Source organism: Quercus suber, unplaced genomic scaffold (genome assembly GCF_002906115.3).
Source record: "Quercus suber isolate HL8 unplaced genomic scaffold, Cork oak 2.0 scaffold_592, whole genome shotgun sequence".
Classification (NCBI taxonomy): Eukaryota; Viridiplantae; Streptophyta; class Magnoliopsida; order Fagales; family Fagaceae; genus Quercus; species Quercus suber.
Genome location: NW_027070037.1, coordinates 265,540 through 279,174, shown reverse-complemented (window position 1 = coordinate 279,174; position 13,635 = coordinate 265,540). Strand labels below are relative to the sequence as shown.

Genomic DNA, 13,635 nt, shown 5'->3' with positions numbered 1-13,635 from the left:
TCTAGGGTTTATCATAGAGATGATTGATGTAAACTCGTTATTTGATTGTGGAAGTTTTTAACGGATTAAAATGATTTTCCCTTGTCGTAGAAGGTTTTTCCATACACAAAATTGATGTCCTAATTGTGGAATTTTATTGGTTTTTATTTTCTTTTGTTTATATTGTTTATTATGCTTGGCTAATTTACTTGGAGTGTCCGTTCAATTTGCTTGCAGAAAGAGGGATGATGAAAATATTTTGTGGCCTTTTGTTTATATTAATTGATTCCTTTTTTTTCTCAACAAGTGATATTGTTGAGAAAAAAAGAATCAATTTACAGTTTGGTGTGAATATTTTTGTATAAATTATATGTAGAAATATTCTAGTACAATGATAAATTTTCAGTTTCGAATTATTCGGTGTCAAAGACTTGAAGAGAGATTTTTTTTTTTTTTTTATATAAAAAAATATATAAAGAATTGTTTGAGCCTATTAAGTTAAATGGAATGAAAGTGAAACCATCAACTAAAACCGGTGATTAATGTGTTTTCCACCATGTGGCCAAAGAAGTTGATACCTATATAATCTTTGGATGAAAAGAGAAATAGTCTTTATGAGAGCAAGATCGAATAATAAAGCCTTGATGGTAAGGACTCTGAATATGGAGTATAATCTTTGGATGAAAAAAGAAATAGTCTTTATGAGAGCAAGATCGAATAATAAAGCCTTGATGGTAAGGACTCTGAATATGGAGTATATGAATAGGCAAAGGGTTGCCAAGCACTTTAGTGATTTCAAAGAGGTGTTACATGAGTAGTCTATTATTAAACTTGTGTTGATGATGAGGTAAAAGCATTACTTTTGTTGAGCTTATTGCTAGATAGTTGGAAAAACTTAATTAGTTGTGTATATTACAATTCAGCTCCTAATGGTGTGATAACCATGAGTATAAAAAAAGACTACATGTTCAATGAAGAGGTAAGAAGGAAAGAATTAGGTAATTAGTTGGAATTGCCACGATGTATATAGTGTAATTGATTCACTCATATGGCAGCTTTGAAACAGCTCAAAAAAGAAAAGGGAAGGTTGTTGCCAACCTTATACGTGATTGGGAATCAATTACACTATTTATTTCACCAGTGCAATTCCTACTAGGAGACCAGGATTAGATCACTTTCATCTAGCAAGTAAAGAACACAGATAATGAAAATGTGTGACTAGTGAAAGTAGATTATAAATGTTACACAGTTGCAAGCTTCTTTCAAATGATTCAAGGACCAATTCTGTTTCCAAAGTGTCACTTGCTGGGTAACATGACAAACATACCAACCTCATTTGTTTCAAGCACTCATGGTTAATTTCTTCCACTATGTGGCTCACACCATTACATTCTTAATGATAAGCAACTGCATCCAAGAACATAGCCTGGGTCCTTGGTGCCTATGCACATAATGGGAAAGAATATGAAAAAAGTGAAACTGAAAGAACAAAAGAAATTGATACCATTCAAAAGCAAATGCAAGTGGGGCTCCTTGCCTAGCAAAAGTCTCCACAGACAAGATTATTTTACTTTGTTTATGTCTAGTGTCCGTTTGAAAACAGAGTTTTCTTCTAACATTTTAGCTTAATTATTTATATACAACTTTTTATTTTTAAGCTTCACATGTTTATGTACAATTATACTTTAATCAGCTACTTTTAGTTAATAAGCTTTCAACAAAATGATCTCTAATATATACAAGTACATAATGAAGTGGAATTTTGATAATATAAACTTCAAAGGGGTTACAAAAAGGCTGTGGTAGGCATGCTTTACTGATCAGAATTGAAGCCTTCTGAGAAAGCCAAGTTAATGAAAACGCAATATTTTCATAAGGTTCAGCATTAAATAAATAAATAAAAATTATTTAAAAAAAAAAAGAGCAACCCTATCCATTAATCTAAACATCATTCATGGAGATCAAAATTTAGAACATGTTGACCTCTTGAGTCTTGATAATGACAACTCATTCTTCAATCTCTAACCTTGAACACTTGATTGATGGAGCCCATTGAAAGGTCAATCTCTATCAAATTTTCTTCCTCATTCATCTCATTAATCTCTGCTAGGAGTTCCATTAAGCCTTGCTGCTGGAAAATAGACTCTGGCAAGAGATCTGGCAAATTTGACTGTGCCTTTTGCTTTGGCTCTTCATCTAGGCCACCAGACTTGCTGCCTGGAAGGGAGATTTCAATGAGGCTATCATCATCTTCATCAGAAACTGAACCATCTGAGATTGCTAGATCTTGATCCATATGGTTGGAACACATCAAATTGACCTCAAAATTTTCACCAATTAAGGAATCATTGCTGCTTTCACTGTCTGAAGGAAAAAGAGTATCTGGGGGTGACTCAACTTTGTACTCATGCATCACACCAACTTCATTTTGTTGTGTAACCTCAGGTTGGATAGCTGTTTCTAAAAGTGGCAGTGGTGTCTGAGTCTGACCAACTTCCTTTCCAAGTAGGTGTTTCTGATCACAGATGTGACCCTCATGTTGGACTGGATTCTCATCCAAAATCACATTTTTCTTTCTGAATGTGACAACAAACAAAGTTGATAGAACCAAAATTGGAATAGTAACAAGGGAGGGATAGAACCCAAAACTGAGAAAGTAAGCAAAGGCTGGAACAAGGACTGCAACACATAGCAATGAGGTTCTGGAAAACCACGTTGAGGAACGGATTTGATTCTCAGCTGGTTTTTCCATTTTCATATACCCATCAAAGAAGATGAAAGAGAAGGACCTAACCAAGTAGAAACTTTTAGGGGTGCCAAAAGAGACTTTCCAGAGCTAAAAGACTTTCTGGAGCAAAAAAGTAACAAACTCTAATTTTCTTATAAACTAATATTGTTGCTCATATATCAAGGAATGAGCAACAGAAATGGGAGTGAGTTGAACAATCAATCCCAAGTAGAAAGATGATATGAATATAGAACAAGACCAGCTTACATTTACCTGACTGAGCTTCCAAGGAAAAATGCAAGGTAATGAGCTCTAGTAAGACTTTGGCACTGAAATTACTAGCCCCTTTAGTTTCCCTCCTTGCACAGCCTTTACTTTAAAGACCTAGCAAATATGGTATTTTTTTGTTTTCTCTTACACCAAACAGTCTGGTCTTATCTGCAACTGATTCTCTTGAAAGAAGCAAAACCCTTGTTTTCCATTATCATTTTACAACCTCAAAGTCTAGGAATTCCCAAATCATGTGCAACACATCTTTGCTCCCCACATGGCACGATGAGACCCTTCAAAACAAAACCCATTAGCAGAAACGAGATATCCATATACAGTACTTCAAGGTAAATAAATAAAATAAAATAAAAGGAAAATCCTTACTAGTCACTTTAATCTTTTTCACAACCAAACAAAAAAAGTCAATATACTCAAAAGGGTCACTTCAAAGTCAATTTTCCTTAAAGATTACCTTTTGTGTACAACAAATTTTCCCAGTAAACAAACATCAATTAATCAGTTTTTATTTTTTGATTTTTTTGGGGTTTCACAACACTATTCTAAAGCCGGCCAAATCTCTGTAGAAATGAAAAATTAGTGCTTGACTCGAAATAATAGCACCCTGAAGTTTTGTCAGAACTCAGAAATCCAATTATAAAAGAGAACTGTACTCACTGAACATGACCCATTTTCTACTGTCTGCATTAAAAACCATCAATTGGAGGTACATTTCTATTTCTACTTATCCTCCAAGTTTTTAGTGGAAGCCCATTTCCTTGAAGAGACCTCTCGGCTAGTTTGGTCAGGTTCCATTACTCCTTTGTTCTCACAAGTAAACAGAGCTGATAAAAGGGTCAGATGCAAAGTATCCGCTGCATTAATTTGAAAATTTCATGCATTCGATAATCTATTAACGAGGTGTCATCCAGTTAGTGTGATACAAATATTCCACTAAATTTCATCCCAAAAAGAAAAGAAAAGAAAAGGTTCAAAACATAAAAAACAAAGCAATTCTATGTCGTTTACCGAAAAAAAAAAAAAAAAAAAAAAAAAAATTCTATGTCATGTTAAGGATAATGTATATATTTCATGCACTTGATGTATGCATTTTTCTTTTTAAAGTGGCCGAGTTTTGCACAATTATGAAATTCACACACTATATGAGGTAGAATCCATACATCAAATACATAAAATAAATATTGCATGTCAAGGTTCCATCTAAGGTCCAAAATATTTTGGAAAGTGACAAAAGAAAAAGGGGAAGTACATGGGAAAAATGCATAGGAGAAACATATTTTGACAGCAAAAAAGTTCCACTATAAATGTCATCACATAAAATGTCAAATTTACTACTAAAAAATTCTTCATAAAAATATATTTTTTATATAAAGAAAAAGGTGTTTTCCAAAATGTGACCATAACAAAGCACTCATAAGCTTATGTTATGTTATGTTAAGGATCGCATCTGAAATTGAAAAAATTCTTTAGAAGTTTGAATTGTTTGAAGTGAGTAGGCAAAATTATGGAAAAAGACGAAGGGAAAAGGTAAAAACAAAAAAGTAGATGGGCAAAAACGCATAGCAAAAAGAAAAATTGACAGCAAAAAAGAAGTGTCCCGATTAGATTTTTCCACTTTATTTTGTTGAAACATTTCCTCAGCCTAATCATTTTCCCGTGCAAGAAAAGCAATTATGATTATAAAAAAGATTTCAAAATATATGCTGTCAAAGTCTTGTTAATCCATGTCAAGGTAACAAGGCATCACTAACAACATGGGTGCTTTTTTTTTTTGTAAAGACTTGGGTGCATTTTAACTGTGACTCTCTTAACTCAATGACAAAAGCTAGTGGAATGTAACATTACCCTAGTTTAAAGATAAATTAAAAAGGTATGCACTCTAATATTTATGTTCCAATTAATTAAGTTTCCTCTTCATTTATGAGAAATTGAGAAGAATATATTTTTGATATTATAAAATAGGCTAAATTACAAATTATAAACCTTAACTTTGAGTGGTTTTAGTCTTTTAGATTCAATTTTTTAAGTTTCATATTTTTTATTCTAGTCTTTTAATTTCTATTCTTTTTTCTTTTTTCTTTTTAGTTACGCAACTTCTATTCATTTTCAATATAGTCTTTTCATCCAATCCGCCCTATTACATCCACTAAAATGACGTTTTTTAAAGTAAAAATCACTAAAACTACCAGCAAATAGAACTTGATAGAATAATTAAATTAAAAAAGATTAAAATCAAAGAACTAAAATGAAAATAAAATAAACTTAAAAAAATGAATTAAAAATATTTCATAATTAGAGAATGTAATTTATAATTTAGTCTATAAAATATTGTCCTAATTTTGGGGGGATAGTGTAAAATACTATTGAATTACCAAAAAATTGTTCATGATGATAACTTAAACGCCTCACATCACTAAGGACAATATAAAGTTAGATGAGGCAGCAGCATTTGTGGACATTTTAATATGTCATTCATAATGTAATAATAGTATTTTTCCTTAAAGTTTTACTCTTGTCATTTCAAGCAAAAAACAGCAGTAATGATCCATTAGATGAATTTTTACCACTCAGAACAATTTGCTTGACTCATGTTGCATTCTCAAGTTTATGATTAATTATAGAATATACAAAAGAGAAATCCTAATAGGGACAAGATAATGGCTTTAATTATTACCATGCATAACAAGTAATAATACTATAGAAATCTAACACACTTTTTTATATATAAGATTAGCTTCTTCTTCTTTTTTCTTTTAATATTTTTTATACTACATATATAAGATTAGCTTGATTCCTGCTCAAGTCAGGTTAAGATATCTTTAAAAAAACAATTGAATCTTTAATGTGTCGGTGGCCACACAATTAAATTACTCGAAACTCACAATCCTTATTTTCCACCGAAGGAATTAAAGTAGTGAGAATCACTAACAGGTCCCACTTTGATATTGACCTCCACTGAGGTATCATTATCAACTTCATCTTTTTTTTCTTTTTTCTTTTTTTGGATACGCAACGTCATCTTCTTAATCTACTCTATTATAATTAGAGTAACATTAATTAGTGCTTACTTCTTAAATATCTTATACTAAAACAGCTCCTGACGATTTAGGGTTTGGCAATTCTATGTGCTCTTTGATTTTGTCACTTGGGACTGATCGTCTTTATTTCTGCGTTATATTCAAAGGGTTGGGAATTTAGGATGTTTACTTGTTTAGAGTTTACCCATTAAAAATTTAAAACTGTACTAAATTGGGTTTAAACGTCATGACATAGATTTGAGGTGAGTTTAGATTGTTAAAAGTCTTGTACATCAACAATTGGTTGTAAATAAAAAAAACATTTGTTTATGTTCTACCAATTATTTTGCCGATAACAAATGTTGGGTAGTCAAGTCCTTTTTTTTTTTTTTTTTCTTTTTTTTGAGGAAGATCAAGTCCAATTAAAATGAGTACTCTTTCTTTTTCTTTTTCTTTTTTGATAAGTAAATGAGTACTCAATACCACAGTTAAAAAGATAAAATATAAACTTTAATTTAATAAATAATAGTGTGTACGCATCAAGGGAAAATGAAGTATCCAAATAGATTATTCAACTAAGGTAATTAAATGGGAATGTTTATCCCACATTGGTTGTGTGTGTCTAATGTCTGTTGTTTATAACTTCAATCTAAAACAACAAAGGTTAGGCCCTTTTGTAGTTGTACTCTGGTTATGTAATTGTGGGGCCCGTGGGCCTGATAGCCTCGGCCCATCGGGTAGCAGGCCCAAGGCCCATGCCGAGGAACACAGACTATTCAAAGCTAAATTGGGGAAAGCCTCTTCTCCCAATCCACGCCAAGGACCTAGAGGCGGACAGCCAGAAGAAAGGCAAATGGATGATCAACAGATGGAAGAAGGAGATAGGAAGATGAAGATTATATAAGAAAAGCAAGCAAAGTAAAAAAGGTGGGGGGGAAAAAAAAGAGAGAAGAAAAGGGTCTCCTCGGCCACGGGCCGAGGAACATCCCCCCATTTGTAAAGAAACTCTTAGTATTTTTTATGAAAGAAAGTTCATGCATGGTGATCGACGGCCAGCGCCTAAACCTTTGACCCACTCTCTACAAATTTATTGTTTGGGCTTGATTGGGCTGAAAACCCATACTTACTCTACTCAGGGTCAATCCAAATTGAGTCCCTACAGTAATGTATTATAAACTCTATTTAAAATATTATTATTACTATTTTCGTGTATTTTAATAAGTATTACTATTTACTAAAAAAAACTAAGGTAATTAAATATTGAAATATAAAATCAACATAAATATTATTTTAAAATTTGATTTTAGTATGCATTGAGATTAGTTTTTTGTTGATCTGATGAAAGTGATAGTTGTAACTAAAAATAATGAGAATTTAAAAGGTTATACTTAAACAAATAAGTTAAAAATTGAAAAAATAAATAAATAAATAAATATATATATATATATTAAAATCTAATTCAAATGACCATTCATTTTGTTCAAAAAACCTTGAATTGTATCGCATAGACGATATACCATGTTTAATATGCCTACTCATAGTTAAATTTAGAATTTTGATAAAGAATAATGTCAAGAGTTAAAAAAATTTACAAGATTTTTTTTGTAACTTGTTAAGGATACAAGTTTTCATTGGTTCACCACTTTTACATGATTCCACAATTGAAATTAATTATGTTATGCACCAATCACAACAAAGGCACATCATCAACTTTATAAAAAAAATTATAGAAATTTGGCTAAAATTCAATTTAGCACATTGACTTGTACTTCAATTGTCAAAATAGTTCTTAAGGTTTAATTTTTGTCAATTTAGTTTCTTACTTTGTTAAAAATAATTAATCTAGTTATTTTGCCCAAATCTATTAGCAAATAAAATCATTTAATATTTTTTTCTTATAAATTTAAAATAAAGATATTTATGAAATTCATCATTTAATAAATCTTTTTTTTATGAGTACTTAAAAAAAATTAACCTTATCATATAGACCATAAACTACACTTAACATGTCTACTCGTACATAAATCTAAAATTTAATTGTTAAGAGCTTTATAAGTTAACTAGTTAGCATTTTCAGATGTTTTTAATAGGGACATTTAATATTCAAAATTTCCTTCTCCAACTATCGAATTAAAAAAAATATATAAATTATGATAAAGATAAACAATTTTTTTTTTTAATTTAGAAAACAATACTATATAATTAAAAAAAGAATATTATGGACACAATATTTTGCACAACTTGTTAGTTTTGATTGATGCAACATCATTCTCATAGGTTATTTTATTTAGAATTTTTTTTACTATAAATCAATCACAATAAATTACCTAAACAATTTTGAAAAAAAAAAAAATCTAAACATCTTGTGTCGCTGATTTACTTTATGAGTTATGTTAACCGATGTTCTTAAAATAATAATTAATAAACCATTTTAGTAAAGCTTTTACATTACTTTTATTGAAAATATAAAAATTACATTTTTTTTTCATAAAAAATTTTTAAAAATATTTATTAAACTAATATTCTTAAAACATCCGTTAACGCTTCCCTTGCTGTATTAAATTAATCACCATGCAGATGTATCAATGCCAGGTGCTCCATATTCTCCTCAACCCCAAATCACCGCCACTAATCAAGCATAAAAACACCAAGTCAACCAAATTCCAGCAATCCCTGAAATGACGAAATCACCCTCAGTCCCTTCCAACAACGTAAACCAAAACTATGGGGGCATACTCGGTGATAAGAAATTAAAATCCAAATTGGGACTAGTAGGAGCAATCTAGGGTTAGGGTTTAAAACGAATTAGTACAAAGCTTCCAAATTTGGGGTTGGGAGTGATTGATTCTTTGGGGTTTTTCACTATAAAGCTCTGAACTTTGTGTTGTGTAGTGAATCGGACGGCTCAGAAGCTCGCTCCGAGGTTTTTTGGTTTCTTATTGGGCGTGTGATTGTGATTCTCTCTCTGGGCTTTAGCGCCCTGAGGTAGCGTTGAAATCCATGATCATCAGCGTCTCATGGATCCGTCTACAGTGCCAACCACTCCTCCAGTTGAAGAAGAAGATGAGTGGGGTATCACTTTTTCTTTTCTTTTTTTCACTTTTTTTTAAAAAGATTTTGTCAGTAACCCATTATTTTGTTGCTGAGAAAATGTGGGAAAGAAAAGGAAAGTTTTTTTATTTATTTATTTTTTTTTATATTGGGTTTTCTGGATTTATGTCTACATGTCTTGACGTAATTGTTTAATTATGCTATTGTGTTATGAGTGTAGTATTTCATTTGAAAATTGTTGGTTTCACTATGCTTTCTTTTTTTTTCTTTTTTCTTTTTTAAATTACACTAACACACCACAACCAAAACTGCATGCAACAGTTAGTTTCACTTTGCATGGTTTTTGGTGATGGCATTGCAATTGGATGTGTTAGTGTATAGTTGTTGATGCGCAGGGCTTGTGATTTGGATTTGGATTTGTGGGTTTTGTTGATTTTTATTGGTGGAGTTATGAGTTTGGTGTTGCATGAATATTTGGAATTGGGCATTTCTTGTATTGTGTGATTTCTCAGTTTTAGACTGCATTGTGTTAAAATTTTTCTTTTTAACCCATCAGTGTTAAATTGGGTATGTGTGGGCCTAAGAGGTTTAAATATATATATGTATATATATTTAGTATTTGACTTTGTCTCAGGAGCTGTCTGCACATTTCAAATTGCAGAAAAGTTTTGTTCTGAAAAGAAATGTAGAGAAGCTGAAATACTCTAAGGGGTTTTCTTTAGACATTAGAGTTGAAGAGATTAAATTGTTGTATTAGAAAGATGACCATCTCTAATGTTTCAAAAATGTCTTTTACTTAGCCAATAAAAGAATTTCTTATCTATTGACATAACTAAATCATGGAACCTAAAAAAAAAATAGGGACCTGAAATCAGAAGTTATATTTTACTTAAAATTTATGAAGGGAATGAGTATTTGCCTAAAAAGTTGTTTTAGTTGTTGTCACGAAAAAGAAATTGAGAATATGTGGCCTACTGATTTGATATCTTCATTCCTGATGTATTTATGTTTATTTGATGGGAATAACTATAAAACTGTTAAATGAGTTTCCATTCTAATGCACATGGGTGAATATAGTTAGCTGATGATTAAATTGTCGGTGTGAGGGAAACATCATAAAAGCAATGTTTCTTGCTTACATGCATGTGCTGAGCTATAGTTGGCACTATATTACACATAAATTTCAGATCATCTGTTAATATATGGTTTTTTCCAATGCAATTATGCTTGAGTTTCCTGTCAAAGTGGAGACTGTTATGTCCCCAGAAGAGTTTATTATTGTTTCAATGGGCCATTTCCACATATTTTTACTAACTCATGTCCTGTAGTTCATTTAGTGGGTTTAGTAGATTGACCATAAATTAGACTTAGTGATCTTTAAGCTTTGTTTGCACATACATCTTAAATTAGGATGATTGGAACTCCATGTGTATGAGCTTGGTCCTTTGAAGTTTATAACTACCTAATGTTCATAAATCTAATGTATGTTTCTGAATTTGTTTGTTGTGTCTTGGGGTCACACATGATGATTATTATGTGATTAATCATTGACGGGCTAATCTTTTCACAAGGACAATTTGTTTCATCCATTCCTGTACTTTTTTGCTTTCACTTTTTCCTAAGCAATTAACGCTCCATTTGTTTCGACGTAAAATATTTTCAAATGTAAAATATTTTACATGTAAACATTTTCAGGAAAATTTTTTCAAGTGTTTGGATTGAACTCAATACTAGAAAATGCAAATACAAACCAACTACCACCAACCACGACAAACCCAATCACCACAGTCATCACCAGCCCTAAATCACAACTGGAGAGAAAAAAATCAACAAAAGCCAGCCAGCCACCGCTACCCACAAACCCACCCAGCCCCCACTGCAACCCCCAAGCCATCCCAAAAACCCAGATTGTGAAGGAACGAAAAACCCACTCACTCTCAGCGATTCCAGATCAGAGATCTTAGCAGTAGCGTTTCTAGATTTGAAACTAGATCCAAGCAATGAGCAACGGAGCGGCAGTGATGGCGACCTCGGGCCTCTCGTGGCGACTTCTCTGACGACAAAACAAGTTGAGATCTGATGGTGGTGCCACCAGAATGGAGGGAAAGAGTAGCAAAGGGTGCTGGCTGAGTGGAGCGAAGAGTGGCGTGCTGGTGGGTGCTGTCACTGGTTTGGGCAAGTGTGAGAGTGGATGAGTAAAGTATGAGAAAGAGGGAGAAAGAGTCGGGTGTGAGGCTGTGAGATTTTTATAAAATGTTTTACTCTTTTTTGGTAAAATATTTTACAAGTTTTTACACACACAGTTTTAGTCAAAGGAAGATATTTTACAACTTTGAATATATTTTACATGCAATGAAACACTTGAAAATGGGAAAATATTTTACATCGAAACAAATGGAGCGTAAATGAATTGTACATTATTTACTACATATGTATACGTTGTTTCCCAATTTTTTTTTATGTTGATATGGCTATGCAGCCTCTGTCTTTCCATCTTTTAGAAGACATAGTCAGAATATGAGTAATTATTCAGTAGAGAATGCTATGAGTAGAGGATTCAGCATAGAACATAATGCCTTTCATGTGGCACTTGATAAATTTGGAGTCTTTGTAATCTTTGAATTTCTCTAATTTGAAGTTGAGTTTGATATTTCTTAATTGTTAAAATCTCATTTATCCTGTTTACCAATTGAAGTATTGTTCATTTAGATGGGAGTAATATGCAGCCTTCTCACAGGCCATACCTGAAGAATTGACATGTAACTAATTAGGTGGACTGTTTGTGGTCTGCAAGAGTGGAAGGTGTAACATCTATCACTGTCTCAAGGAACAATGTCTTTAGTAGTGTCATTACTTGTTATATCATTAGTAATATTATCATATTAGAGAGAGAGAGAGTGTTTTCATCTTGTTATAATATCCCTTGTAGTTTGTATTCACAGATTGATTTGGAAGTTTAACCTTATATGTTAGCGTAATAGTGAGTAGATGTGATGGTAATTGTGATCATGATGAATATGTTCTTTCTCTTTTTAGTGACCTGTTTTTGTGACTGATCAATTTTTTTTTTTTTTTAAATGGGTTTGTGTGGGTGTCATCAGCTTTAACATCTCTAAATTTTTTAAGGTGTCTCTTATTGTGCTGACATTAATCTATGGCCTTTATATGCATCAGACACTGATGGATTTGTGATTCCAAGCTTGGAAATAGGAGACTTAGATCGGAGTAAAACTAATGTTTCAGAGGTAGAAGCCTCAAAACCTCCTTCTCCAAAGGTCAGTTGCAAGAATCCTGCACTATTCATTACAAAATAAAAGGGGAAAAAATATTGTCTGTACATTATGCATTTAAGTCTGTATTTTAAAATCTGTGTTTATTTCACTTTTGCAGGCCAAAAAAGAAGAGAATATCTACCTAGGTCCACACGGAGCACCTCCTTCACAGTCAAAGCAGCAAGAGCCAAATTCTGGTGGTCGTAAGCAGCGGTTCAAGCAAAAATTGAAGGAAGCAGATGAGAGGACCAGTGGGACAGGTCGGGAGAATAAGTTAGAGAGTCTCAGAGAACTTGTGGGTGGTGGCAAAGCCACCGGCAACATGGCAAAGGGCTCTACCAGGGATTGGCTAGACCCACATTGTCATGAGTCTCAGTTTGAGAAGTGGAATCCCCAGTGAGTGGAATATTTGAGAGCTTTTTAAACTTGGCACACAGGGTTATCTTTGGAGACTGAATTTATAAAAGGTTATGTATTTTGACAATAAATTTTCAACCAGGCCTTTGAGATTTGCTTTTGCTGTGAAAGATTCTTTCAGTAGCATTTCCGATGTTTGGGTTGTATTTGCTGCAGTTGGTATTCGGCCCTTTTCTTATTTTGTGCTCCTTCCACTTTGAGTTTCGGTCACTGTTGGATCTTGAAAAAAAATGATGATAATAACCTCAAGCGGAATTTTGCTTTTTCTTTTAAACCCCAGGATTATGGCTTGAAAACCTTGAATGAGGTGCACAACATTAGGTGCCCTATGTGTGGTAATGTCCAAATGTAGTCAGTTAGCAAAGCTGAAGCCAACTATGCTTTGAATTAAATCTTGAGTAAAAGCTTAATTAATTTGCACGTAATCCTCTGGCCTCTAATTATATATATATATATAAAATAAAACCCTTGTACCAAAAGCTCATGTTGACCTTGGAATATTATACGTGTGGATATACAGAGAGTTGATTTGAAGTTAATATCATTGAATAATTTTTTTATTATCTAATTAATTGTTATATTCATCATGTTTGTAAAATATAAAGTTAATAATAGATGAATAATTATTTATTATATAAAATGCTTATATTTTGAGATATTTTTGCACTTTCAAATTATTCACACAATATGATTATGAATCTATAATAAATGATAGCCAATTAACTCAAAGTTTGGCATTCATATTAAAAATAATGAGAACGTGTAATTTAGCAGAGAGATTTTCAACATATTAATCCAATAAAAAAAATTAAATGATGAAATATTCACAAAAGTTAAAAAAAAAAAAAATTATATATATATATATATATATGAAAGAGAATAT

The 13,635-nt window shown here is 32.1% G+C and overlaps 1 protein-coding gene across 1 annotated transcript; it reads left to right on the top strand.

Annotated features, from left to right (window-relative positions):
* The first annotated feature begins 8,659 nt into the window (after positions 1-8,659).
* On the top strand, positions 8,660-12,862 carry LOC112036213 (uncharacterized). The gene is made up of 3 exons (XM_024069024.2): positions 8,660-9,084; positions 12,238-12,338; positions 12,454-12,862. The coding sequence occupies exons 1-3, from the start codon at positions 9,030-9,032 to the stop codon at positions 12,733-12,735; spliced, it is 438 nt and encodes a 145-aa protein (XP_023924792.2). The 5' UTR covers positions 8,660-9,029; the 3' UTR covers positions 12,736-12,862.
* The last annotated feature ends 773 nt before the right edge of the window (positions 12,863-13,635 follow it).